At 39.0% G+C, this 26,781-nt stretch overlaps 1 protein-coding gene across 4 annotated transcripts in view; it reads right to left on the bottom strand.

Moving 5' to 3' along the window:
• The window catches only part of samd8.S (sterile alpha motif domain containing 8 S homeolog), a 71,432-nt gene extending 50,784 nt beyond the window's left edge, over positions 1–20,648 (bottom strand). For 2 of the 4 annotated variants that reach the window (XM_041571168.1, XM_041571170.1), the window contains exons 1-2: positions 19,277–19,713; positions 139–722 (exon numbers count right to left, since the gene is read on the bottom strand). In XM_041571168.1, the coding sequence (XP_041427102.1) occupies positions 139–722; positions 19,277–19,315 (623 nt within the window). In that variant the 5' untranslated portion in view covers positions 19,316–19,713. The other 2 variants (XM_041571169.1, XM_018239440.2) reach the window with 2 other exon arrangements.
• Between the last annotated feature and the right edge of the window lie 6,133 nt (positions 20,649–26,781).

Here is a 26,781-nt window from a genome sequence, read left to right as displayed (position 1 = left end):
TGCCAGAATTAAATTATTCTGTTTTAACTACATTTATAACATTTGTAAAGAATAGAATTCTACAATCTTCCCAGATCCAAGTTCCAAATTGCAAATCTCTGCATCTGTATACTGTACAGATGCTGTATTGTAACTCACCTGTCTAAAAAGATGTCTGGCAATGGTGGGTATGTCTGCATGTCAGGAACACGTTCATGTACTATGACCATCACAAAAGAGGTAAACCCAAACACTATGAAGACATAAACACAGCTGATTGCAGTCTTCCAATACTCAGGATCAAGCCTTTTTGCTGGATTTTTGGTCTTTCCATTGGAATACTGATGCTGATCCATGCCAGAATCTCTTACGAGTCCATTATACTCCTGAGAGAGTTCTCCATTGCAAAGCCAGTCTGAGCTTGGTGTGGCGTTGATGCTGAGTGACCCTATTTGAGACTCACTGCTTAAACCCAGTTCCTCCAAAACACCAGAATGTTGTTTTTGCAATTTGCGTATAGACAACATTAAACGCTTAATATCCCCCAAAACCTTGATTTCTAGTGGGGGTGATCTCAGGTCATATTCTGTTAGAGCTAACAAAGCTGTACCATCCAGACGGTGATGATTACACAGCAAGTCCACATAGTCACAGAAGCCTTCCTCTTTCAGCCATTTAGCTACATGCTTTGTAGTCCAGCGTCGAATGCAGAGCTGGTTGTTTGCCATTCTTTTGGAAGAACCCTGTGTCAAAATGTTGAAATTGTAATTAATCATCTACTATAAATCCAGCCTTATGCATGCTGGAATAAACAGTCATTAAACAGTTTTACTTACTACAGGTATGATATCTCCAACTTTCCATTATTTTACGCAATTTAAAGCCTCATGTCAATATTTATGGAAATTGTTATATATATTCAAAAACCCCAGGGTGTTTGTGTTATGCTAGCTTAGTTATTAACAAGTACAATGTACTGTCACAGATAAAAACAAAAAGCAAATCAATAAAAAATGGCTGTCATATTTCAGAACTTCCTGGATAACAGAACACATACCAGTATTATTTTTGTAAAACATAATTCCATCATTGTCTCAGAGGGAAAAGGAATTATGCAAATTGAATATAGAAATTGAGGAAGATAGATTGGAATTATATAAAGAAATTGTTGTACAAAAAATAAGAGAATTTAAAGACAAAATAGAGAATAAATTAGAGGAAAAAAAATCAGCAAATAATAAAAAATAAAAAGTTTTTAAGGAATAAAATGGATTACGAATAAGGTAAAATTTATTTATGGGAGAAACCAGCGTGGAGTAATGTGAAAAAAGAAAATATACTAGGACAGCGGGAGAGAAATGTTTATAAAAGATACCAAAGAGTAGAAAATTGGAAACAGAGATGCAGAGGAAAGATGAACCTAGACCATTCAATACCCAGAATAATAGAAATCAGAGGAGGGAAGAAACTAGAACAATAAGTACCCAGAATAATAGATACCATATATTGGGGAACAAGGGTAATGATACAAATTATAAAAAGAAAAGCTTATTACACGAAAACCCTTCCCCTGTGAATAATTCAATGTTAAAGGATTTTTTAGGGGGGAATCTAGGGCTGGGGGCCCCTTCAAAACAGAGGATAGAACAAGAGACAGAATGGGAAGAGAAGAAGGAGATCAATAGAGGAAGGGGAGAGGGACAATTGGGAAGAGGTAACAGCGTGGAGTGCAAGGAAGAAAAGGAAAAGAATAGAAAGTGGAATGGAGGTGTAGAGACAAGTGGAGTATTCAATTTATCTAAAAAGGTAATGACGGAAGGAGAACTTGGGTTATTAGGGAAGGGTTTAAAATATGCCCCGAAAAAAGCAATAAACAAATTAACGCATTTATTGATATTCAGTTCATTGAAGATGTAAGTTTAAAGAAATACTTAATAAGTCAGAAGAAAGCAAGTATAAACTATGTAAAAGGGTAAAGATTAAAGAAGAATAGTCAAGATGGACAGAGGAGGAAGAAAAATTGTTAGAGGTTTTGGATAAACTATATGTGGAGTCAAATAGAAGAAATGATGTAAATGGAGGTGAAAATCTGCATTCAGGCTTGAAGCTAAAATCAGAATTTAATCTAATTCTCTGTAGAGGTAAAGCTCAAAATTTGTTTGGAGACATGATGGAAAAAAATGTAATACAGTTAATGATAATTTGCCAGTTAAAGAGAGGTTAGCATTTAAAGGATTGAGGGAAGATACCAATATTGTTATAAGGTCAGCGTATGGGGGGGGGAACAGTCATTCAAGATAGAGAAGTGTATTTAAACAAGGCATATAGACTTAAAAAGGATGTGAAGACATATTGTAAATTACCGAATGATTCAACTCAGAAATATCAAGGATTATTCGTAGAACTGCTTAATGTAGCATAAAGAGGAGATATAATTACTTATAATTAAAAAGAGTTTATCCTCAATCCCATCCGAGAATCCTGGTGTTTTATCATCTCAACAAGATCCACAAGAACCTTAAAGGTCCACCGGGTAGGCCAATATCATCGGGGGTTCAAATACGAACAGCGGGTTTATTGAAATATGTGGATTTTTATTTGGTACCAGTAGTGAAAACACTACCATCATATGTGAGAGACACGATGGAAGTTCTAGCGCTATTAAAAGAAATTGTCTGGAAGGATCATTATTATCTTGTCACATTTCATATAAATTCACTTTATACTTGTATACCTCATGAAGGAGGTGTTTATGCAGCACTTTATTTTCTGGAAAAAAATTACATGGGATCAAAGATATTTTTTAGGCTTATGTATGGAATTGATTTTTAATTATAATTATTTTGAATTTGAAGGGTTATTTTATAAACAAATTGTGGGACAGCAATGGGAACACAATTTGCACCTAATTATACTGGGTTATATGTGGGTCTTTGGGAAGAGGAAAATATATGGATAGATTCGAGGTACCACCCACAAATTCAATTGTGGGGGAGCTATCTCGATGGTGTCATAATTGTATGGAATGGGTCAGTAGAAATACTAAAGGAATTTTTTTTATAGTCTAAATGAATCCTCCCCCTTTCTTAAATTTTGTATGGAATATAGTACAGAATCGATTACCTTTTTGGAAATGAAAATTGAAATTTTGGAGGGCCAGATTGTACCTTCTTTAAGGAAGTTGATGCAAATGCATTTATCAATTACAAAAGTTGCCATCATCACTCCTGTATAGACAATATGCCCCTTGGGCAGTTCCTTCGAGTGAGGAGGAACTGCCCAAGGGACACTGATTTTGATAGGCAGTCGGAAATATTGGGTGAGAAACTGAAGGAAAGGGGATATCCAGAAAAGGGCATTATGAAATCTAAAAGAGTGGCAACAAATAGGATATGTTTAAATGTATAAGTGTGTTAAATGCCAATATGTGTCTAAGGGGAAAACAATTAAATTTGGTCATGGAGCATACAATATTGGTGAATTCTATAATTATAAATCATGTTATGTAGTTTATGGATTGCGGTATAAGTGCAATCTATACTATATTGGGAAAACTATTAGACCTTTTACAGTGAGGGTGGGTGAACATAAAGATGCTATAAAAAGGTCAGTAGCTATGTTAGATCAGGGTTGCCAAATACCAACTATATACTGTATAAACATTTTGCTGAAGTTCACAGAGGGAATTTTGAAGGTACACATATAATGGTGATAAAGGGTATTCAGTGTCACGATAGAAAGAAGGATGAGATATGGAAAATGTATTGCTAAAATCGGAACAAAACATATGGACTGAATGAAGGGCTGGAACTGGCTCCCTTTCTAAAAAGAAGGTGTTAAATATAGTAACTTCCCCTTACCATCTGGTTGGTTGTTAGACAATTGTTTATCCAATGATTGAATATCACATGTTTTAAATGATTTAGGAAAGTTGAATAATGTTTAGATTTATAATCATTTGCTTTAAAGTGTCTGAGGAAGCTCTTATTGAGCGAAACGCGTAGCACAACTATATTACAACGGCTTAAATAGCAAAGAAAGGTTAGCTTTAGCAAATCTGACAAAAGATAAAACTATCACAATTAAAAAAGCAGATAAGGGAGGCAAAGTTGTTGTATTAAACACCTCTGACTATGTAAAAGAAGCTAAATGGCAGCTAGATGAAGTAGAAGCATATCAAATACTAAGTAGAGATCCCACTAGTAAGTTTGAAAAATAATTAATACAAATTGTGGGGAAAGGTTGTGAAACAGGAGTGTTTGGTGAGGAGATTTTACCATCTCCCTAAAGTCCAAAAGGGCCCCCTACCTCCGAAAGGGAGACCAATTGTTTCAGGAGTGGGTTCACTTAATGAAAAATTATCCGAACTGATGGATCTGTATACTTGCAACCTCTAGTGAAAAGATTAAGTACATACTTTTTGAAAAATTTGAATGGGAAAGTGATTGTATTTGGGCAATGGCTGACGTGACAAGTCTGTATTCCTGTATACCGCATACGAAGGGATTGGTTGCAATAAATTATCCTTTACAGAAATAAAGTAATTATTACACACACGAAAAAAAAATTTCAGGAATCAATTAAATTTCTGTTGAACACACAATTTCTTTTAGTTTGACTCGGTCTACTACCTCCAAAAATGTGGCACCTCAATGGGTGCGAAATTCGCACCAACATACGCCAACCTATATGGGCTGGTGGAAAGAGGAGCACATATATGGAGATAGTGGAGCGAACAAGGGTGAGATTGTCATGTACAAACGGTGCATAGATGATATATTTGTTTGGAAAGGTATGGGGCACGAGTTTATGAAGTATTTGGAGAGACTGAACACTAACAATTTAAGTCTAAAATTTTCGGTGAATTTGGTGAGAAAGCAATACATTTTCTCGATTTGGAACTAACAAATGATTTATTCAGAGTAAACAACACTCTAAATTGTAAAGAGTGTGCGGGAAAAACGTTGTGACACGCACAGTCATGTCACTCGAAACATGTCTTCAGGGGAATACCTGTGGGATGTTTATTTCATCTTACAGTCGCGAATTTGCAAAAATTAAACAAATTGTAAAGAAAAATGTACCAATTAACTAACTATTGATATTAAACTGTGGGAGGTTTTAAAGGAAGATGCCTGTTCGTCAGTCAGAAGGCACCCTCATTAGGGCACGTTCTATCTCCCAGTGAGTTTAGGAGGGAGAAGTCACAATCAAATTGGTTGACAACAACGGGCACCTACCGGTGTGGAGCATCTCACTGTATAACATGCACCCAAATATACAACTCAAACATTCAGGAGTACAAAAACAGGAAACGAATTTCAAATGAAACATTTCATTAATTGCAATGTTACATTACATTACGTATCCAAGGTATAGACAGAGCAGAACATCGAAGTAGAGGAGGTAACAGACTCACTAGGCTACTAAAGTTGGAAGAAAAATGGATTTTTAGACTTGTAACCAGAGAACCAGAGGGTGTTAACAAAAAATGGGACATTAGTTGTTTTGTATAAGCATAGTTTCCATTCGGAAACCATGCAAGTGATACTAAAATCCATTGGATTATCAAAATAGATGTATACCCATTTTGGAGAGCCTGGAATTACTTTTTCAACAAATTTTGTCAAGTTGAATATTCATTAAGAATTAGTTAAAAACAAATTAAAAATTGGTTAAAAACTTTTTAATATAATTATATAGTCAATAGTTTGAATTAAAAAACAATACACTTTGAGTTAATGTAGTAGCCACAGAATTTAATGAACAAAAATCTGTTTTAAGGAATTTTATTAACTAGGAGTAGGGTAATGTTAAAATCAGCAATACAATATAGATGTAATTCAGTCCTTCCTCTACAGTAAGATACGTGTCCTCTATAGTCATATACGCATGAAAGACATCAGTGTCAGGAGTGAGCAATTTTAAAATATAACATGGACTGAAGTTTTGGCAATGGTTAATGAAGTTCAGAAGAGAAATAGCGACTTTATTGTATTAACTAATTATAATGATAATTTCAGAACAGTGCATTGAATATAGTTGATCAAAAATTTTGTACTGATTTAAATTGAATTGAATGAATATATTTTAAATCATAAATTTTTAAGAAAAAATATGTACTTTAAGAATATGTACTTTGATAACACTATAAAGTGCATAACTCCTTGGCTTTACACTTAAATCAATGGATTAAGCACAATGAACTTATTAATGTACTTAGAACAGTGTATGTAAAATAATTTATTTTCAAATGAAGGATCTTAAGAAAATTCATTAAAAAAAATGTAGTTAAAAATTAACGGAATAACACCAACACCGAAATTCCTTTAGCTCCTGTTTCCTCTTTAACGTTTGCTTTACAGAGGACTAGGGTTGTACTGATAAAAAGATAGAATGGCTAGGAGCTAATGATTCTGTGAGTTAGAAGTTACAACTAATCCAATTGAATTGGATCGATACAAGCTATATGTTATTTAATCTGAGATCTTTAAATAAAAATGACGCATTCTGATAGTGAGTCAGCGTTGGGGTTCCTCCTGTCATTGGTCTTCTCTCCTCTCCCTCCAATTTTTAATGTGGGGTCACAGGGAGTTGTAGTTATACAGGTATAAATAATAAGAGAAATGAAAGTAGCTAATTAATAGTCAACTTAATGTTGGGTCACGGATAGTTATAGTTACACAAGTGTGAATAATAGAGAAATGAAAGCTGTTAATTAAAGTTAAAAGTCTAAAATCCTTGAGCAAGGATAATAAAATCGTGTTGCTTCAATTTCAGTGTTTAACACTAATGTATGCGAAAATCATGCACCTAACTTGATACCGCATAATTTTTCAAAAAAAGTTTCCACTGTTCCTGTCCCTTTCATCATCTCCGTGCGTCATTATACGGAGAGTTTTCAAAATAGCTACAATTGGAGTTGAACCCAGTAGAGCGGAGTATACTTTGCCCAGCCCCCAGCAACCCAGTTCAGAACACCTGCTGTAGTGATACCTTAATTTACTGACCAAACGTATTGAATTAAAATATAACTTTTAATTAAATAACGATTAAAATATGTAACGCACCATGCGTAAACAGTGTAACACACCACAACCAAAAAACAAACTCACTGTGTTTAAGAGCGCAGTGCTGGACAATGTCCATAAAAAACAATTAGTTAAAATCTGCAATAAGTGTACAGGTGGTGAGATCTTATTATATTACGAGTTTGGTCTCAAAAGTCAGATTCCTTTTACGTTGGGTAAGAGATAAGCCACAGTGGGCTACCCCCCCTCCCTTCCAGTCCCACACGGCGCAACCTGCCTGTTTACGTTGGGATCGATAGGAGCTGCTCTCACCATCGTCCACCTATGCCGCCTTGCCCTACGCGTTTTGCCACTTGGTCAGTAAATTAAGGTATCACTACAGCAGGTGTTCTGAACTGGGTTGCTGGGGGGTGGGGCAAAGTATACTCCGCTCTACTGTGTGTTCTGCTCCAACTCCAATTGTTTCTATTTTGAAGTGTTATTATGTATACAACCTTGCAGAGTAGCCTAGCTTTAATACATTGTATCCACTTGGATGCTTACTATTATACTTTGTATACGGAAAGTCTGCAGCAATAGAATTAAGAATAGAAGTCAGAAAGCTAATTATTAAAGAAGTGCTCAGGCTCCTCGGTTCTTACCTGTCTCCTCTATAGTTATAGAAACGGGAAATGCCAATTAGTAAAGAGGCGCAGGAGGGAACTGATTAATTTAGCTGTATGTAATGAGATGGAATTAATTCTTTTGTAGTGGAATAATGCGATAGTCACAACTGGAATAGTACGTTAATCAAATAATTAGTAGCAATTTAGTAATATCCAATAAAGTAACACTTTGGCTTACATTTTTAAACAGTCTGAAGAATGCGGAACAAGAAATAAAATGTTTAGAGCAAATTTTCATGTTTTTAATTAATTTAAATGCGAACAATGAATTAAGAGAACGGGTCTAAATTAATTATGTGAACAATGAATTAAGAGAACGGGTTTATGTAACGAATTATGTAAATGTCAATACACTGTTGAAACTATGTTTGTATGTATTTGTATATTCGGAATTTGGTCTTTATTTTCCCTGACAGGGATAATAATGGGACGAAATACGTCGGATGTGATGTCTACTCCTGATACTTTTTAATGGAGTTTATTGTTTGTAACATTTATGCCTATGAGTATGTGTGACACCACACGAAATGCGTTAGGAGGAGTATTGGGGAAATAAAGTTTCTTTTTAATCACCGTCTGCTGGTCTGTGGAAGTGCGCGCAACATTGGAAATATATTGTCTAATATAATCATAGAAAGCTTTCAAAGCATTTTAGTTCATTTTTCAAGCTGATTACAATGACGCTGTGGTGTTCTCTGGTATATAAATAAAAAATATGCGACACTACTCTTTCATGGTTTACATCTTATCTGTCTGATCGTTCCTTTAAAGTTGCCTTCCCTAACTCTACTTTTACTATGTTCCCTCTCTCTGTTGGAGTTCCTCAAGGCTCTGTTCTAGGTCCCCTGCTGTTCTCGCTCTATAATACTTCACTAGGAGTACTTATTCAGTCATTTGGACTTCAGGATCACCTTTATGCTGATTACACCCAACTCTACTTGTCTACTCCTGACTTCTCTCTTCTGTCCTTTTCTGAAGTTACAGACTGCTTTTCTGCTATCTCTTCCTGAATGTCACAGCGCCACCTGAAACTTAACCTTTCAAAAACAGATTTCATTATATTACCTCCAAGATCTTGCCCTATCCCTCACATATTACTCACAGTAAACAACACTTCCTTTCATTCCACCAAACAGGCACTCTGCCTAGGAGTTATCCTAGACTCGCATCTGTCTTTTTCATCACATATCCAAACACTTGCAAAATCTTGTTGTGTTCAACTGCACAACATTGACCGAATACAACCATATCTCAGTTCAGAATCAACCAAAACACTTATTCAGTCTCCCGCCTTGATTACTGCAAACTACTCCTCGCAGGTATTCCAACAAGTTTCACAACTCCAATCTGTTCTAAATGCTGCTTCTAGACTCATTCATCAATCTCACCACTCACCGCCACTGCTCCCATATGCATGTCACTTCACTGGCTCCCAACCTCCTCTAGAATCAAATTCAAACTACTCACACTTACATTTAAGGACCTTAACAGTGAAGCCCCTCCCTATATTTCATCTGTGATCTCCAAATAAACTCCTTCACGCAAGCTTTGCTCTGCTTCTAACCTTCGCCTTGCTTCTCCTCTCATCATTTATGCACATTTTCGACTACAAGTCTTCTCTCGGGCTTCTGCTTTTCTCTGGAACTCTCTGCCTCAAGCTGACAGACATTCTCCTTCTTTCCAAATGCTCCTTAAAGACCCACCTGTTTAAAGAAGCTTATTCACTGTACCTTAATCAATCATTGCTGTATCGTAAATCACAAAATTGTTTCTAAAATCTGAGTGTCTCAATTGTACCCTAACCTTTAGTTTGTAAACTCTAATTTGTAGGGCCCTCTAATCCTATTGTACACCCCTTGTTTGTTAGCCACCCTCTATTCCCTGCTTGTTATAACCAAGGTAAAGCACTGCATATCTTGTCGGCGCTATATAAATAAATGATGGCCATGATACAACATTCAGCTCATAGGTCAAATGACCAACAAAAAGGAATATCAATCTGTGTGTGTAAGGTATCAAATTAATTTACAAGGGGATCTGCAAGACACAAACAGATAAGGTACAAGACAATGTGGGTCAAAGAGGGAGTATAAATTAGGACTGAATTATTGGAGTGTAGAATCAAAGGAATTCCATATGATCTTTTAGTCCACATCCACACATGCTGGTATTTCTGGCCTGCTGCAGGACTTTCTTAGTCCACATAATTAGCCATAAATCCAAGGCCCAGAGAACTGAAAGTTTCCATTAATTTGTATTCCCACACTTTTCTATCATCTGTTTTAAAATTGCCCTTAAGAACAAAAATTCTTAAATCCTTTATGAAGTGATGAGGGCCATTGGAGGTTCAGAGGATTGAAAGCCCCAAAATTGCTAAAGAGGTCTCATACGCCACCTTGTCTATCTGGATGGTGAAAGTCATTAGGCCAAGGAGTGACATACAGGTTGTTACAGAGACCATTGTTTCAATCATGAATAAATATACTTTTTCTAGTAATCGTTCTACAACTGTTAGGAAAAGGTGATTGGAAACATCACCTTTTCCCCAGGTTGCTACCCCACTCTATGGGGCAAATCATGATCAAGGTTTTTGCAGCAAAAAATCTTCAATTTGAAGTTCTAAAGCTAAACTGTGCAATATTTAATAAGCATAAAAAACTTGAATATGAAATTTTGCCATCTAAAAGCTGGGGAGTTCATGTAGAAGTCAATAGAAATAAATAATTTTACGTTTCGAGTTTTTGAGCCTTATTATTTGGCAGACTCATTGAAAATAATGGGATGAATATTATTTAATTGCGTTCAAGTTGTTTCTTCGCATGATTGCGTTTTGGAGCTTCAAGGTTTAATAAATATGAATATGTTGGAGTCTGAAGAGTTTTAAAGAAAAAATTAAATTTTTGATAAAAATTACTATGTATACCTTTCTAACAATGAATCAAAATCAATTTGTAACTCTCTGCTCATAGCAGGCAGACTTTGCATCCTTCTAATTATGCTATAGATAGTCTCATCAGCAGCTACATGGCATTTCCCTGCTGTAAAAGAGTTCGTAGAGCTGATTACTTCAGATCATCCTGTGAGGAGTGCCCGTTGGCGCCCCCGTCTCTGACGGCATCCTTTCCAAAGTGGCAGCGCCCATGATCAACGTGGGATGAAGTAATGCGCCCGACACAAACTTTGAAAATAAAAGGACTTCCAGGTCACAGGTTCCATGCCCGATTATAGTATTTGTTTGTTTCATTCCTGCGTATTCCTAATTTCCTGAAATTGCTGATCTCTGGACTTTGATTATTGCCTCCAGCCTTTTGAACCATTGTCTGAATCCTGACTACGTATTTCTTGATCCCTTTTGTACCGCAAACTTGAACTTTAACCCTAAGCTCCTCCTTGGTCTGGACTTCTCCCGTTGGCGTCCCGCATGGAAAGCTATAAAGCTCAGCAGGTCTGCATTGGGTACTGGACACTCTCCTTTCCCGGATGCCATCCGCCTCTTCGGTCGCGGGAAATCCAACCGCTGCAGTTGCTCCTCCTTCTGCGGCCTTATTGGCTGATGAGCCCTGCATTCCTCCACTGTCCGCTATAATGGGGATCCTCAAGCCTGCAGAGGTTTCTTTTCTCAGTGTAAGGAAATTCTTGAGTTAATACTTGAAACGCATGATATGTGAAATGTAGCTTCTTTTAACAATAACATGTCCTTGTGATAATTGTAGCTTCTTTTACAATAACAAGTCTTTGTGATAATTTAAAACAGTGCATTTGTACGCAGCTAACTGTCCCCTGATAAAATGACGTGAACGTGGGGCCAGATCAGCTGCAGAAAGATTGTAACATTTTACAGTATCTATAAAAAGCCAGATACTTTCTGTATTAGCTGGTCAACCTGCAGCTTACTTCTGTATTGCTTGTCCCCTCGCAGCGAGAATAAAACTTATCACATTCCTCTGAACCCTGAATGGTCATTGGCAGATTTTTCTAACAGTCTGATCCAGTTTGAGTTTCAACTCTCGCATTACTCCAGGGAATGCGCAAATATGGGGTATGTGGAGGGGAAACCGATAGAGTGGCCAACACCCCTGTGGGAGAAGAATTCTCCTCTGACCTTTGATGCCAAGGCCTTCCTCCAAGCCTTCCATACTGTTTTTGACGCCACTGGTCGTGCTGCTTATGCCTCTTCCCAACTGCTATAGATCCAGCAAGGGAACCGCAGTGCCAGTGAGTACACCATTGATTTCAGAACTTTGATGGCTGAAACTAACTGGAACAATGAGGCTTATGCAGCGGTGTTCTATCCAGGCTTGTCAACTAGAATTAAAGACGACTTAGTCTCATAGATTTCTGTTGCCTTTACAGATTCGGCTACCTGACAGGACTATCGATGTGTCCGGTTTTCTTGATTCCGGGTCTGCAGTAAATGTCATGGACGTGGCCTTTGCCAAGTTCCTGAGAATTCTCCTATTCCCTCTAGCGAATCCCGAGGGTTTTGGCGATTGACGATCTACCGCTGACTTCTGATATAATCTCTGAGACAACAGTAGAACTTCCACGGACAGTTGGATCCCTACATTAACAGGAACTTTCTTTTCTTTTAATAGACTGTCCCTCAGCTCCTGTTGTTTTGGGTCTACCCTGTCTGCATAATCCTTCTATCGACTGGTCTGCCAACCAGATGTCTCATTGGAGCCCTTACTGTCAGAAGAACTGTTTACCATTCACCGGGTGTCCCTTGCTGCAGTGGACCTTCAGTCTTTGCAGATGTCTTCTGCAAGAAGACTGCAGAGATTCTCCCTCCACATCGCTCTTACGATTGTCCCATCAAGCTTCTTCCTGGATCCATGCCCCCCAGAGGTTGGACCTACCCCTTGTCTCCTACTGAGACTTCCGCGATGAAGGAATATATCCAAGATAACCTCCAGCAAGGATTCATTAGACCTTCATCTTCTCCTGTAGGGGCTGGGGTTTTTCTTTGTGGAGAAGAAGGATGGCGGATTGCGTCCCTGTCTCGACTACAGGGACCTAAACAAGATCATGGTTAAGAACCGATACTCTCTACCTCTCATCTCTGAACTCTTCCATCAACTCTGAGGGGCTAAGATCTTCACTGGATCTTCGAGGAGCTTACCTTATCCACATCCGACAGGGTGATGAATCGAAGGCATTCAACACCAGAGATGGGCATTATGAATACCTGGTAATGCTTTTCGGCCTCTGTAACGCCCCTGCCGTCTTCCAAGAATTTGTAAATGACATCTTCAGAGATTGTCTGGGGCAATTCGTAGTCATGTACTTGGACGACAATTTAATCTTCTCCAAAGACTTGAAAAGTCACCGAACCCGGGTGAAAGAAGTTCTCTCCTGTTTAAGAGAAAACTAATTTTTTGTCAAGCTGGAGAAGTGTGTCTTCGAGGTGCCTAAGATTCCCTTCCTGGGTTAGATTATCTCTCGTGAGGGATTCGAGATGGATCCTTCCAAAGTCACTGCAATACAAGACTGGCCTCTCCCGATGACACCAAGGCCATACAAAGATTTGTCAGTTTCTCTAACTACGATCGACAATTTATCAAGGGGTTCTCCTCCCGTAACGCACCTGTCTTGGCTCTCATCCGAAAGGGAGGAAAACCTAATGCCTGGCCCCCTCAAGCTCTGAAAGCCTTTCAATCCCTGAAAGACTTGTTTGCCTCTGTCATTCAACATCCTGACCTTCTGCAACCCTTCTTCATTGAAGTAGATGTTTCTGATGTCAGGGCTGGAGCGATCCTCTCTTAGAGACAAGCCGCTGACGGGAAACGATACCCTTGTGCTTACTTCTCAAAGAAATTCTCTCCTGCTGAGCAAAATTACGATTTCAGGAATCCTGAGATTCTGGCAGTGAACTTGCACTCGAGGAGTCGGACACTTCCTGGGAGGAGCCCCAAACCCTGTCACCATTTAAACTGATCACAAAAACTTGAAATTCATCCAGACTCTCAAGAGACTGAACCCTCGTCAGGCTCGGTGGGCACTCTTCTTCACACGATTCAACTTTGTCCTTACATACCACCCTGACTGCAGGAATCGGAAGGCAGATGCAGTATACCGAAGCATTGTACCTGAGGGTGGCATCAGTTAAGATCAAGAACTAATTGTACCCCACACAAAAATCATTGCTTCCCTATTCCAGCAACTGGCCAGCCAGATCCTATCTGTCCAGTCCTCTGCTCCTGCTGAAACCCCGATAGACATGGTATACGTGCCACCCGAATTCCGTATACCCATCCTTCATCAAAGCCACTGTTCCAAACAAGCTGGACATCCAGGTTTCCAAAAGACCTTTGAGCTTGTTAATCATCTTCTTTGGTGACCAACCCTTTGGAAGGATGTGAAAGACTTTGTGGCGGCCTGTGCCATTTGTGTCTCTTCTAAATCTAGTCATTCTTGCCCTAGCGGGCTATTGCAAACTCTATCCATTCCTTCTCGTCCTTGGACTCATTTAGCTATAGACTTTATTGTAGAACTACCACCTACCAAGGGGAAAACTGTAATATGGGTAGTTACCGACTGATTCAGTTAGATGGCACACTTTATCCCTCTTCGTAAACTTGTTTATTCAGTATATCTTCCGACTTCATGGATTTTCAGCGGAGATTGTATGTGACAAATGTTCCCAGTCTGTGTCCAAGTTTTGGTGATCGTTGTGTAGGAATCTGGGTATCGCCCTCCAATTCTCCTCTGCCTATCACCCTCAATCCAACGGAGCAGCAGAGAGGGAAAACCAAGTGCTGGAACAGTTTTTGAGAAATCATTTATCCCTCTGTCAGGACGATTGGGCTGATCTTCTTCTCTGGGCAGAGGTTTGTCATAACAACGCTTGTCATTAGTAAGCTTTTCCTCAAGACTTCCTCTTGTCTGATGTTCCAGCAGCCGATGATCATGCAGCCCACATGTCAGCCATTTGGTCTGCTACCAAAGCCAACTTGGAGAAAATTTCCCTGTCCCACAAGAATTATGCTGATTAAAAAAGTAAATCTTCTTTATATAAAGGTGGGGACAAAGTGCGGCTTTCAAAGAGGAACATTTGTCTCAAAATTCCTTCTCCCATGTTGGGTCCAAAATTTGTTGGTCCATTCTCCATTGTGGAGATTGTTAATCCTGTGGCTGTCAAGACTTCAGCTTCCCCTTGAGATGCAAATCCCTAAATGTGTTTCACATATCCCTGGTGAAACCGGCAATCCTTAATCGCTTCTCTTCGGAACAATCTCCTCCTGCTTCTTTCACCATGGATGGCCAACAAGAATACGAGGTGGAGAAGATCTTAGACTCAGGAATCTCTAGAGGGTCTCTACAATTCCAGATTCAATGGAAGGGTTTCGGTCCCGAGGAGTGCTCCTGGATAAAACAGGCTGATGTCCATGCTCCCCGACTGGTAAGAGAATTCTGCAAGCAGTAGATGCCCGATTATAGGATTTGTTTGTTTCATTTCTGGGTGTTCCTACTTTCCTGAAATTGCTGATTCTTGGACTTTTGACCCTTGCCTGAACTCTGGACTTTGATTATTGCCGCCAACCTTTTGAACTATTGCCTGAATCCTGACTACGTATTTCTTGATCCCTTTTGTACAGTGAACTTGGACTTTAACCTTATGCTTCCTCCTTGGTCCGGACTTCCCCCGCTGGGAGCCAATAGGCACATCCACATGCTGATTTTGAAGCCAAGTGAAATCTGTCAGCATCCATACTATATTTTCCTAACCTGCAACTGGACATTTGTTCATTTTGTATAATTGAGCAATATGGCTTGGATGATTTCTTGGACAGACATAATATCAAAGGCTATTGTGATACTAAACTCTATAGTTCGTATAGATATGGCTATATACAATTTATGTGAAGATATGGAGGGGTGTGTGTATGGATGCTGGGTTTTCATTTGGAGGGGTTGAACTTGATGGACATTGTCTTTTTTCAACTCAATTTAACTATGTTACCAACTATGTAATATCCTAGGACAGGGCATCCTCCAAAACGTACTCTGCCCACTCTTGTTAATGTTTTTCTTCAGATAATTCTACAGTATAATACTTATAGCATAGACTGGGTATCCAGACAGTGCATGTAATCAGGGTTGTCATAAAGAATTGTTGAGCCAAATACAACTGCATGACTATAATCAAATCTACCCAAACATGTTAACTTATTTGTATTTTGCAAGAGTCGCCCTGTTTAGCCTTCCCTGGTCACCATCATAAGCAGCTCAGTCTCCCACTGTCTATCATTTGCAGCCATATTTATTTTAACCCTATGCAACTGAAAATGGCTAAAATGCAAACAGATGGAGAGTTTGGGATGGGATTTCTCTAAGTAATAATAATGTATCATAATTTTTTGAAAGGGAAGGGGTGAGTTAAAAAACACGAAACATTCTAGAAAGACCATAGGCTTCTAGCAAAAGTTTGTATAAAAATCTTTATGAATGAGGGAGGGTGGGAGGCAAGCAAGGATAATATGTTTTTCTTTTCTACCTTTCTATATGTTTATGTCAGGATAAATTGGCAATTTAAATACCAATGAATAATGAGATATAGTTATTAGGCTGGTGGCAATGTTCCCTCTAATTCCTTCTCGGCTATGTCCACGTATTTTAAAATTGTGGGTGCAGTTTTTACCAACTCTGTGCACAGGTCAGAATTATTACAAAAGTTTGTGTTTGCACACAAAATTCTTTCTGCACACCATAATGTGTGTGCTGTGGGCTCAAAATGTGTGTGTGTGCACAAAAGCACACCTTAGAGGGAACATTGGTTGGGGTCATGCAAGCTGTGTGCAAGGTTTCCAGGGGTGAAACTGACATCATTGGCTGCAAAATCCGAGCACAAGATTTAAAATAACAATCAGTCTGAGAATAACCAATGTATATTGAAGAAATCTGGATAAAAATGCATTTACATCTGTTTTTCAAGTTCTCAAACAACACTATGAGAATACAGTAAAAACAAATGTGTCAAAAACATTTTAACTGTTAATTTATTTGACGAAAATAATCCAAAGTTAAATTTAATTTCAGTCACAGGTGTGTGCCCACCTCGGTCAGCATTAACTGTGGATAAACAGTTTTGGTAACTTGACAGAACTGACTTCTAACAGAACAGTTCTGGTGATCAAAAGGGTTTACAAACTTTGAAGCACCCCCTGAAACTTAGCCTTTTATAAGCATTCATCAGGTTGCTTTTGTGGCATAGCTGTAATCAACACACAATCTCAGTTAATATATATAATAAATAACAAAACATACAATGGAAAAACTACTTACACGAAGGGTCATCATTTGTAGCAACAAAAGGAAAGAAGGAATTATTTTGCAGAAGCGAGAGCAATGGAAAAAGTTTCTCTGTTTTTAGTTTTAACAGATAATCACTGACCTACAGGCAAAGGTGAACATGCCTTGTAAGTCCACTCTTGCTAAACTTTTATAGCATAACGTGATGACTGATCTAGCTTGGAGATTTTAAAATATGAAACTACAGACATATTGCACATTTACTTAGATAATCAATGACATAAAAAGGTTCTAAGACACTTATCAGTTACTGTTTTGATTGCAGAACTCTGCTTACGTCTGAAAAATGTGCTCGAAAGGCAATTCCAGTTATTTCTGAGATTAAAAAAAACCTGATGTAAGCAATAGCATAGTTGTTTTATTTGCTTTTGAGGGTATAGCGAAGAAAAGCTGTAGCTCATGACTCTGACTCTGATATCTGTATTCTAAAGGTGGATCTATATGTTATTAACGTACCAGGAATAGAAACTGTATATTGAGCAACTAATGCTGATGCAGTGTGTGATTCATCCTAGCAGGAAGTCAGCAAAATTTTCTTAGGCAGTATTCAATATTTTCAGAGCTTGACAAACTGGACTATCTGGTGATACAAGGGTTTTAAAATTATTTTAAAATAAAAGTAAAAAGCCAACCCTTTGTATTTTGTTCATCACCACAAAAAAAATCACATAGCTTAAAGCTCTATTTTATCAAAGCTGGCAAAAACACTAATCGAAGAATCATTCTGTGGCAGTGCCATATTACTATCACCAACACTATTTAAACAAACAGCACTATAAATAAAAATATACAGACATACCATCCCTGTACAGTGGGGCCAGATAGTTAATAGGTATATATTTCATTGTTGGTTGTTCCATCTTAACTCTTTTTAAAATTTTACAAATGGCTGAAAATTAGTTCCTCTATTGACCACCAGGTAGCATTGCCCAGGGACTGTGATACGTACATGGGACTGCTAAGGGTAGAGTCCAGATGGATCTAGACTTGATACAATTTCCTCTGTAGGGGCTTCATGAACATTTACTAATGAGCTGTGTTATTTGATAACAGAGTTTTGTTTTCCACATTATCAAGAGGCTTGATAAAGGATTACAAGTGAAAAAACATTTTCCTAAAGCTAATCCACTGTTATAGGTTGTGTACTCCTCTCCCCACACAAATCCACTGTAAGGAGCAAGTAACTCGCTTAACAGCAGGGATCATATGATGAGGTAAACTATAAAACTTAGGAGTCATGAAAAAGAAAGTAATTTCAAATGTACCATGTGAGTCCAATTAAAATTTTGGAGGAAAAGAAAGAAACCACATCTGAGCAATGTTCCCTATAAGATGTGTGCTCTCACACAAATGTTGAGCCTAGCGCACACATCGAATTGTGAAGCATTTATGCTGACCTGAACACACAGTTTTAAAAATATTCGCACACAAATTTAAAATGTTTGCCAAAATAATTTGTATATGCTCATTCTGAAATAATTGGCTGTGTTTCTTCCTGCGTTCACCTGAGGTGGAAAACTTGAAAGATCCATCACAGGGCAATGTGGGCAGAAATGCTATGTGCAGTGCTGTCAACCTGGAAGCAGGTAAACTGGAGGAAGATATGTGGCAGGCCGTCAAAAATGTTTTTGAGTGCAGGGACGCTATGGGAAGTGACGTTGTTGTGCATACTAGCATACATAAGCATACAGAAGTTACCATGCATTTTCCTTCCTTAAACGCACTCCATATGTGCAGATGTGCCCACAATATCACTGAATGCTCAAGGGGCATACGCACATTGACAAAACTGTTAAAACTCGTGGAAACTGCAAGAATCCAGGAAAATGCATTAAGGTAACGGGACGATGAGATGTCAAAATATAACTCACAATAAAATAGGGGGCATTGACTGCTTGGCGAGCTTAAGAGCCATAACCTGCCTGAATGTATTTGGAGCATGGAAGGAAACAAAGAGAACCCAATGGAAACCCCCACAAACATGGGTGCAATATACTGTACAACCTTCTTGGAATGCTGGAATCAACCTATAAGACCTGCAAGGCAAGGCAGTAGCTACCTACTGAGTTACCATTCTGGGTGCATAATAAATAATTTTCACAGTTATTTTTTGCCCAAACTAACATTTTTTCCTAGGGCACAAAACTCAGCCATGCTGTGTGTATCCGCATTGCTATTTGCTCACTCATGCTATATCCAGCCAGTTAGAGACTCGCAGCATACTGTGTTGGTTGCAGCTAGGGAAAAGGGTAAGGAACTGAAATAAATGAAGCAACGCTGAAGCTATACCTTTAAGCAAAACCAGGCTGCTGCTGCAGCTAGAGCCATAGACTTGCTGTTGTCATCACTCCAAAGGTATGAAAATACTTCAAGGTTTCTGACTGATCAGAAATTCCCAAGGATTGGCAAATGCTTTTAATTTACTTCAAAATGTTCGGCTTGAACAACTGAATGTGCAGCTTTGCTTTGTCATAATGCACCTGCTGACAATGTTCATCATTACGTATAGCATGTCACGTCAAATTCGTAGTGGAGTCCTAAAGGCAAACGTGTTTATAACTGGAAAATCCAAAATACCCCTCTCCTCCCTAAAAGGCTAATCACTATTCTAGAAGTTAATATGAATTCCCCTTTAAGAGTCAGAATACAAGTCCTTAAAAACAGTCAAATGCATTTTCAGCACTAGAGAACATTGTGATAAATGAATTTAGTACTCATCCAGATAATGTGCTAATTAACAATTTGGGTAAAGCATATATATATATATATATATATATTTTAATCTTGAAAACACAAAAAAAAAAAAAAAATAATATATATATATATATTTTTTTTTTTTTTTTTTGTGTTTTCAAGATTAAAATCCATGCCTTACACTAGCCCTATAGACACATTTGCAGGGCTATTCTTTATCAAACATTAAAGGGATTCTGTCATGATTTTTATGATGGTTTTATTTCTTAATTACACGGTTTACACTACAAGTAATTCACTATACCATATACAATTTAATTCCTGCACCAAGTGTATTTTTTTAGTTGTAATATTGATGTGTAGGACACAATCTTATGTAATTTTGCCTGGTCATGTGCTTTCAGTAAAAGCCAGCACTTTAGGATGGAACTGCTTTCTGGCAGGCTGCTGTTTCTCCTACACAATGCAACTGAATGTGTCACAGTGGGACCTGGATTTTACGATTGAGTGCTTTATGACATCAACCTGTCCACTAGACTTTTAGTCCCATGTTAGGTCAGGGAATAACTAGGCAACGTATTAATTAATCTATAACTAGAAAAGATCTGCAGTGACCATGCTATATGGTAGCTACCATTCATCCAGTGAGGAGTAACTTGATGCGTTTCTTTCCCTCGCTGTCGCTTAACAAGCACCACATACATACATACCTCCTAACTGTCCCGCTTTCATAACACAACCGCAGCCCTAGTTAGATGTTTAAATGTCCCGCATCGCCATTTAGAAGCCTAGCTCCTCAGATTCTGACGGCCTATTCTCCCACAGTTTCGTCACAGTCTCCGATCGTATGAGCGTAGTTTACGCAGCACGTAGCCTTCTGGGGAGTGACGAGCAATGGATGGTCGTGGCACAGTTGCAAGCTATTAGGATCGTAAATGCATTGTATGATTACGTTTAGAGGGCACGGCAGGCTCTGTCTTGCCCTAGTGATCGTCATCATAATGAATACTAAAGAGTATTTAGCGCAAACTAGGGCCTGGTTAAATGTAAACTGTGACATCACGACTACAGAGCGTATGAGCGCAGTTACGCAGCACGTAGTCTTCTTGGGAGTGACGAGCAATGGATGGTCGTGGCACAAGTCACAAGCGACTGGGATCGTAAATACGTTTTCATGATTCACGTTTAGAGGGCTCGGCAGGCTGTGTCCTGTCCTAGTGAGCATCATCATAATGAACACTAAAGAGTATTTTGTGCAAACTAGGGCCAGATAAAATGTAGTAGGATAAAACAGTTTGTGAAACTGAGCAAAAATAATCTCGAGTATTTAAGTTTTTTTTTACTTTGACATCACGAGAGAGTGTCCCAATGTTTTTTAAGAAAACGAGTTGGCAACCAGAAAAAAGGTTTTTTTTGTTTCCTGGTGTTGCAGGTCTTTAATTTACACTTGAGCCAGGTGTTTTGCAAGACCATGCAGATCAGAGCAATTTGACATTTTCTCCACTGACAGAAAATATTATGTATGATGTAACCCTCTGCATTTTTATGGAACGTCACTGGAGGAATGCAAAGGCAATCTTTGATAAGAAACCCTATTAGTTTTAATTGCTTTTACATTGATGTATTTCTCTGTGGTAGATACCTTCTTGCCCACCAAAAGGGCTCCTACAGGATTATGAAATCATCCTTTGTTTTTATTGTATACCTTTCAGTTGCCAAGCCAAGTGTGCAATTATTTCCTTGAAACAGCAGCTCAGGCCATACTGGAAGTTTGAAAGGCTGATCCTGTATTAAGTAGAGGAAACCATGGATGCCTGGGCCACCAAATTTCTATCAGAAAAACATTCTCCTTATTGCCCCTCACCTCTTCAAGGAAGGTTTGGGGGAATGTAGTTCTCTTGAACACCTAAGGAATTGAGAAGGCATTTATGAACTTTGCCTAAGGTGGGGGCCCGAGAGCATAATGTTTGAATGAAGTTTCTAGTTCTTGATATTGGTAAACAAACACAGTATAACCCAGAATTTACGTCCCCGAATTCTACGTTTTCCCGGAATTAACGTATATTTTCTGCGGTCCCGCCATTTGTATGTGCATTTGTATGTGGTATATTCCTGTGATTTACGTCTTAGTTTCCGGAATTTACATTTGCAAATTAGCCCTGTCCCTTGCGAAAGCTCGTTTTTATTCGTAAAAACCTTTTATATGCAGCGTGCACAGACTTACTTGTTGAAATTCTATATAGATGCAGCGTGTGTGTAAAGTGACACGCTGATAGGGAGTTGCTTGTGCTGCAGGAGTAGAAGGGACGGAGGGGGGGAGAACACAACGAGCAAACTGAAGCGGCTGCTGAATTGAAGAAGGAGGGGGCGGGAGAAAGTCTGTAAGAAGCAGTTTCAGAAGAAAAGCTGGCTAAATTTGGAGAAGAGGCACAAGAATGAGTAGAAAATAGAAGTGCCACTGTTCAGGAGAAGGAGGAGTTGGGGGGAAAGACTTAGAAGCAGTCTAGAGAGTCAGGCAAGGGACCCAGAAACAAGACTGTGGCAAACCAAGCTAAGTGGCTGCTGTGTAGGAGACTACGGGAAAGAAGGCAGAGAAAGGGACACACAAGACTCCTACACATTTCTGTGTGCTTAACACATTTCCCTCATTTAACGTTTTCCCGTATTTTAAGGTTTTTTCCAACGGTCCCTTGAGAAATGTAAAATTGGGGTTCTATTGTATACAGAAAGGTCCCTACTACTCTTAAAATACTTCCTGGCTCATTTCCCACATAGGTAAGCACCCATTATAGCTGAATGACATCTGTAGTGAGAATTCCACTCTTCTTTCCCCAGAAACAAAAGAACAAAAAGATTCTCTATATTCATCCACCACTCCAAAATTGTCATTGTCTGCCAAGATTTAAGGAAAAGTAACACCAAAAAATGAAAGTGTTCTAAAGTGATGAAAATATCATGTACTGTTGCCCTGCACTGGTAAAACTGACTTGTTTGCTTCAGAAACAATTCTATAGTTCATATAAACAAACTGCTGTGTAGCAACGGCGGAAATTGAAAAAAGGCTATATGGCACAGATTAAATAATGGATTAAAGATAACACCATTATCTACGCATCACTACATGCCAGTATGTTTCTATTGCTAACACCTTCAGCACACAGGCAGCAGTATAAACCAAGTGGCAAATCATTTCACTAATGACTAATGTGCCCAAATATTACTGCTACGATTCCTTGTTTAAATGATGCGCAGAGAATAAGTCCAAACAGACTGCACTTCCTAAACGACGTGTGCGTGTCCATCTCCAGGAGTGGATGATCCTGATCGCAAGATAGCTACCTCGGAATGGATGTCAGGCTTAATGGTCGGCCCCCACACATTTTCACCTCACCAAATCTGGCCCTCGTTGCAAAAAGTTTGGACACCCCTGATGTAGAGAGTATTAAGAAACGATTTGCAATTGGTTTTAATTTTTTATTATTTGTGGTTTTTGAGTTAGTCAGATTTTTATTCAGCAGCTCTTTAGTTTGCAATTTTGGCAATCTGGTTGATAGGGTCCGCATTACCCTAGCAAACATGCATTGATTTGAATAAGAGACTGGAATATGAATAGGAAAGGCCTGAATAGAAAGATGAGTAATAAGAAGTAGCAATAACAATAAATGTGTAGTGTGTGTAGTATTTGTTTTTTTAGATGGGGTCAGTGACCCCACTTGAAAGCTGGAAAGAGTCAGAAAAATAAGGCAAATAATTCAAAACATTTAAAAAATAAATAATGAAGACCAATGAAAAAGTTGCTTAGAATTGGCCGGTCTGTAACATACTAAAAGTAACTTTCAAGATGAAGCACCCCTTTAAAGTGGACCTGGCACACAGACACAAAAGCTGTATAATAAAAGTCCTTTTCAAATTAAATATGAAATCCAATTTCTATTTTTTATTAAAGCATTCATAGCTGTTGTAAGCTCATTTAAAAATCTCAGCTGTCAATTAAATATTGTCTGCCACTCCTCTATGCCTTAGGCTTTACTTTCACTTTCCATTCATCACTTCCTAGATGTCACTGCTCTCCACACATTCCCCTGTTCTCTTCATCGTTTAATTGTGTAGACAGGGCATGGGGATAGACATCCAGTCCCCCATTCTGGTGCACAAACAAGGTTCTGAGATAATGCAAGGATAAATGTAGAACTCTGTAATGTATCCTTACCCACTTGAACACACAGACCACTAGTGTTTCTATGACTTGGCACCTTTTCACTTAAAAGGAAGGATGTGCTATCAAATTGAAGATATGAGCTTGAACATCTATCTTCCTGGCTTCTGTGAGACTTCGTTTAAATGACCCTGTAATGATTAGAACTCACAGGAATTGAAAGGGGGACTTATACCATTTACCAGACCCTATCACCAACCTAATACTTACATAACATAATGTAACATAGTAAGTTAGGTTGAAAAAAGACACACGTCTATCAAGTTCAACCTTTTGACTTTTTTTTTTAACCTGCATAACTGCCAGTTGATCCAGAGGAAGGCAAAAAAAACCCATCTGAAGTCTCTCCATTTTGCCTCAGAGGGGGAAAAATTCCTTCCTGGCTCCAAAATGGCAATTGGACTAGTCCCTGGATCAACTTGTACTATGAGCTATCTTCCATAACCCCATATTCCCTCACTTGCTTAAAGCTATCTAATGTATCAGCCAGTACAACTGAATCAGGGAGAGAATTCCACATCTTCACAGCTATCACTGTAAAAAACCCTTTAGAATATTTAGGCAGAACCTCTTTTCTTCTAATCGGAATGGGTGACCTCTTGTCACCTGGAAAGACCTACTGGTAAATAAAGCATTAGCGAGATTATTATATGATCCCTTATAAATAGTTATCATATCACCACTTCTCCAGTGTGAACATCCCCAATTTGGCCAGTCTTTCCTCATAGCTAAGATTTTCCATACCTTTTACCAGCTTAGCTGCCCTTCTCTGTAACCTCTCTAATACAATAATGTCCTGTTTGAGTGATGGAGACCAAAACCGTACGGCATATTCTAGATTGGGTGACACTTTACAATGTCTATCAGAGGCTCTCATTTGAGCAGCTACTGCTGAAGACAATGCGTTCTTAGAAAAGTGATCAACCAAAGGGTTGACAGCAGGAACATCTGAGGAATGACCAGAAAATTAAAACTTAGCCCATGGAAGGAAATCTGCCCATTGTGATTGATTAATGGAGACATAACACCTGAGCTATTGCTCCAATGACTGATTTGTCCTTTCCGTATGGCCATTACTTTGTGGATTATATGCAGAGGAAAAAGACAAATCAGTGCCCATAATGAACAAAAGGGCAAAATCTGGAAACAAATTGAACCACCCTATCAGAAAAAATGTTCAATGGAGCTCCATGAAGCTTAAAGGGGAAGGAAACCTAGTCGGCGCAAACCCCCCACCCCCCCCCTCCCGTTTGTTGCCCACCCTCCCTCCTCCCCCTGGCCTACCCGTCCCCCTGGGCAAATGCCCCTAACTTGTTACTTACCCTTCTGCGCAGGTCCAGTCCAGGGAGTTCACAGACCACATCTTCTTCCACGCGATCTTCTTCCTGCTTTGAACGGCGCATGTGCAGTAGGATCATTTCACCGGCACGATCTACTGCGCATGCGCGTGACTTTTTGCGCATGCGCAGTAGATCCGTACTGGCGAAATGATCCTACTGCGCATGCCGTTCACAGCAGGAAGAAGATCGCGTGGAAGAAGATGTCGTCTGTGAACTCCCTGGACTTGGCCTGCGCAGAAGGGTAAGTAACAAGTTAGGGGCATTTGCCCAGCGGGACGGGTAGGCCAGGGGGGAGGAGGGTGGGGGGTTTGCGCCGACTAGGTTTCCTTCCCCTTTAAATATATTGGATAGGAGGAGTTCGGCAAGAGACTTACATTACATTAATAGGTAAATTAACCTAGGCTTCAGGCAAGGAAGAATACAGGTCTGGACTCAGTGCCACTTCAATTACTTCCTTAGAGACAATAAAATCGGGTTCAGACCTCTCTTGAGGATCAGTGACAAAACTTATGGAAAGGACATCTGCCTTAGCATTCCTTTCACGGGCCTGTAGGTTCTGATAATGTTAAAGCGGGTAAAAAATAATGCCCACGTGGCCTATCTAAGATTTAAGTGCTTAGCAGACTCAATATACCAGAGATTTTTATGATAGGTAAACACTGTAACCACATATTTATCGCCCTCCAAAAAGATGTCTCCACTATTCACTATACAATGTCTATTTGGCATCCTTACTCCAGCGGATTCAAAACAATTCACACTTCCAGTCATGTACATTGAAAGATTAACACCTGCCTCAATGACAATCATGGAACCGTTTTGACTGTATCACACTTCCATGCATCTGAGTTTCAGCCAACACTTTACTGAAGTTAAATAGAACCGTAGTGATTGGGTGTCTGTGACTTTACTACCCTCAAGGGTTTAAATGCAGGGGATTCCCTACTACTTCAGTTGAACTGAAGAAGTCACTCGGATGAGTAGTGAAATGTTTTCAAGAAAAATTCTAAATGTCTAAATACCTTTGACTTAATTCTACTAGATAACCATTTAATGGCTAGCAATTCCCGGTTACCAATATTATAATTAACCTCCATATGAGAAAGGCACAAGGATGAATTTTACTGGTAACGGTGTCAGTGAGATAAAACTGCCCCTGCACCAATCTCAGAAGCATCCACCTCTACCAGGAAAGAAGAAGTAGAGTCTGGATATGTCCCTTTCTTGGTAAAGGGCATTGATCAGAGCCACCAGAGTTGTAAATAAATTGCCTGTAATAATTGGCGAATCCTAAGAATATTTGAATGGCTCACAAAGAAAAGGACTGCACCCAATCTAAAATGGCCTGTACCATGACTGGCTCCTTCTGTAAACTCTTTTGTGAAATAATATACCCTAGAAAATGAATAGAGGATACTTTAAAAGAGCATTTTTTAATCTTAGCGTATAACACATGTAACAATTGAGAAACTACAGAGTGGAATACATTGTATCTATTGCATCCACTCCGTGGTCCACTAGTTCAGATGCTGCAGTAATTGGCC

This window comes from Xenopus laevis, chromosome 7S, assembly GCF_017654675.1.
Source record: "Xenopus laevis strain J_2021 chromosome 7S, Xenopus_laevis_v10.1, whole genome shotgun sequence".
NCBI classification, from domain to species: Eukaryota; Metazoa; Chordata; class Amphibia; order Anura; family Pipidae; genus Xenopus; species Xenopus laevis.
The sequence above is the reverse complement of the archived record's forward strand: the minus strand, read 5'-3'. Positions and strand labels throughout refer to the sequence as shown.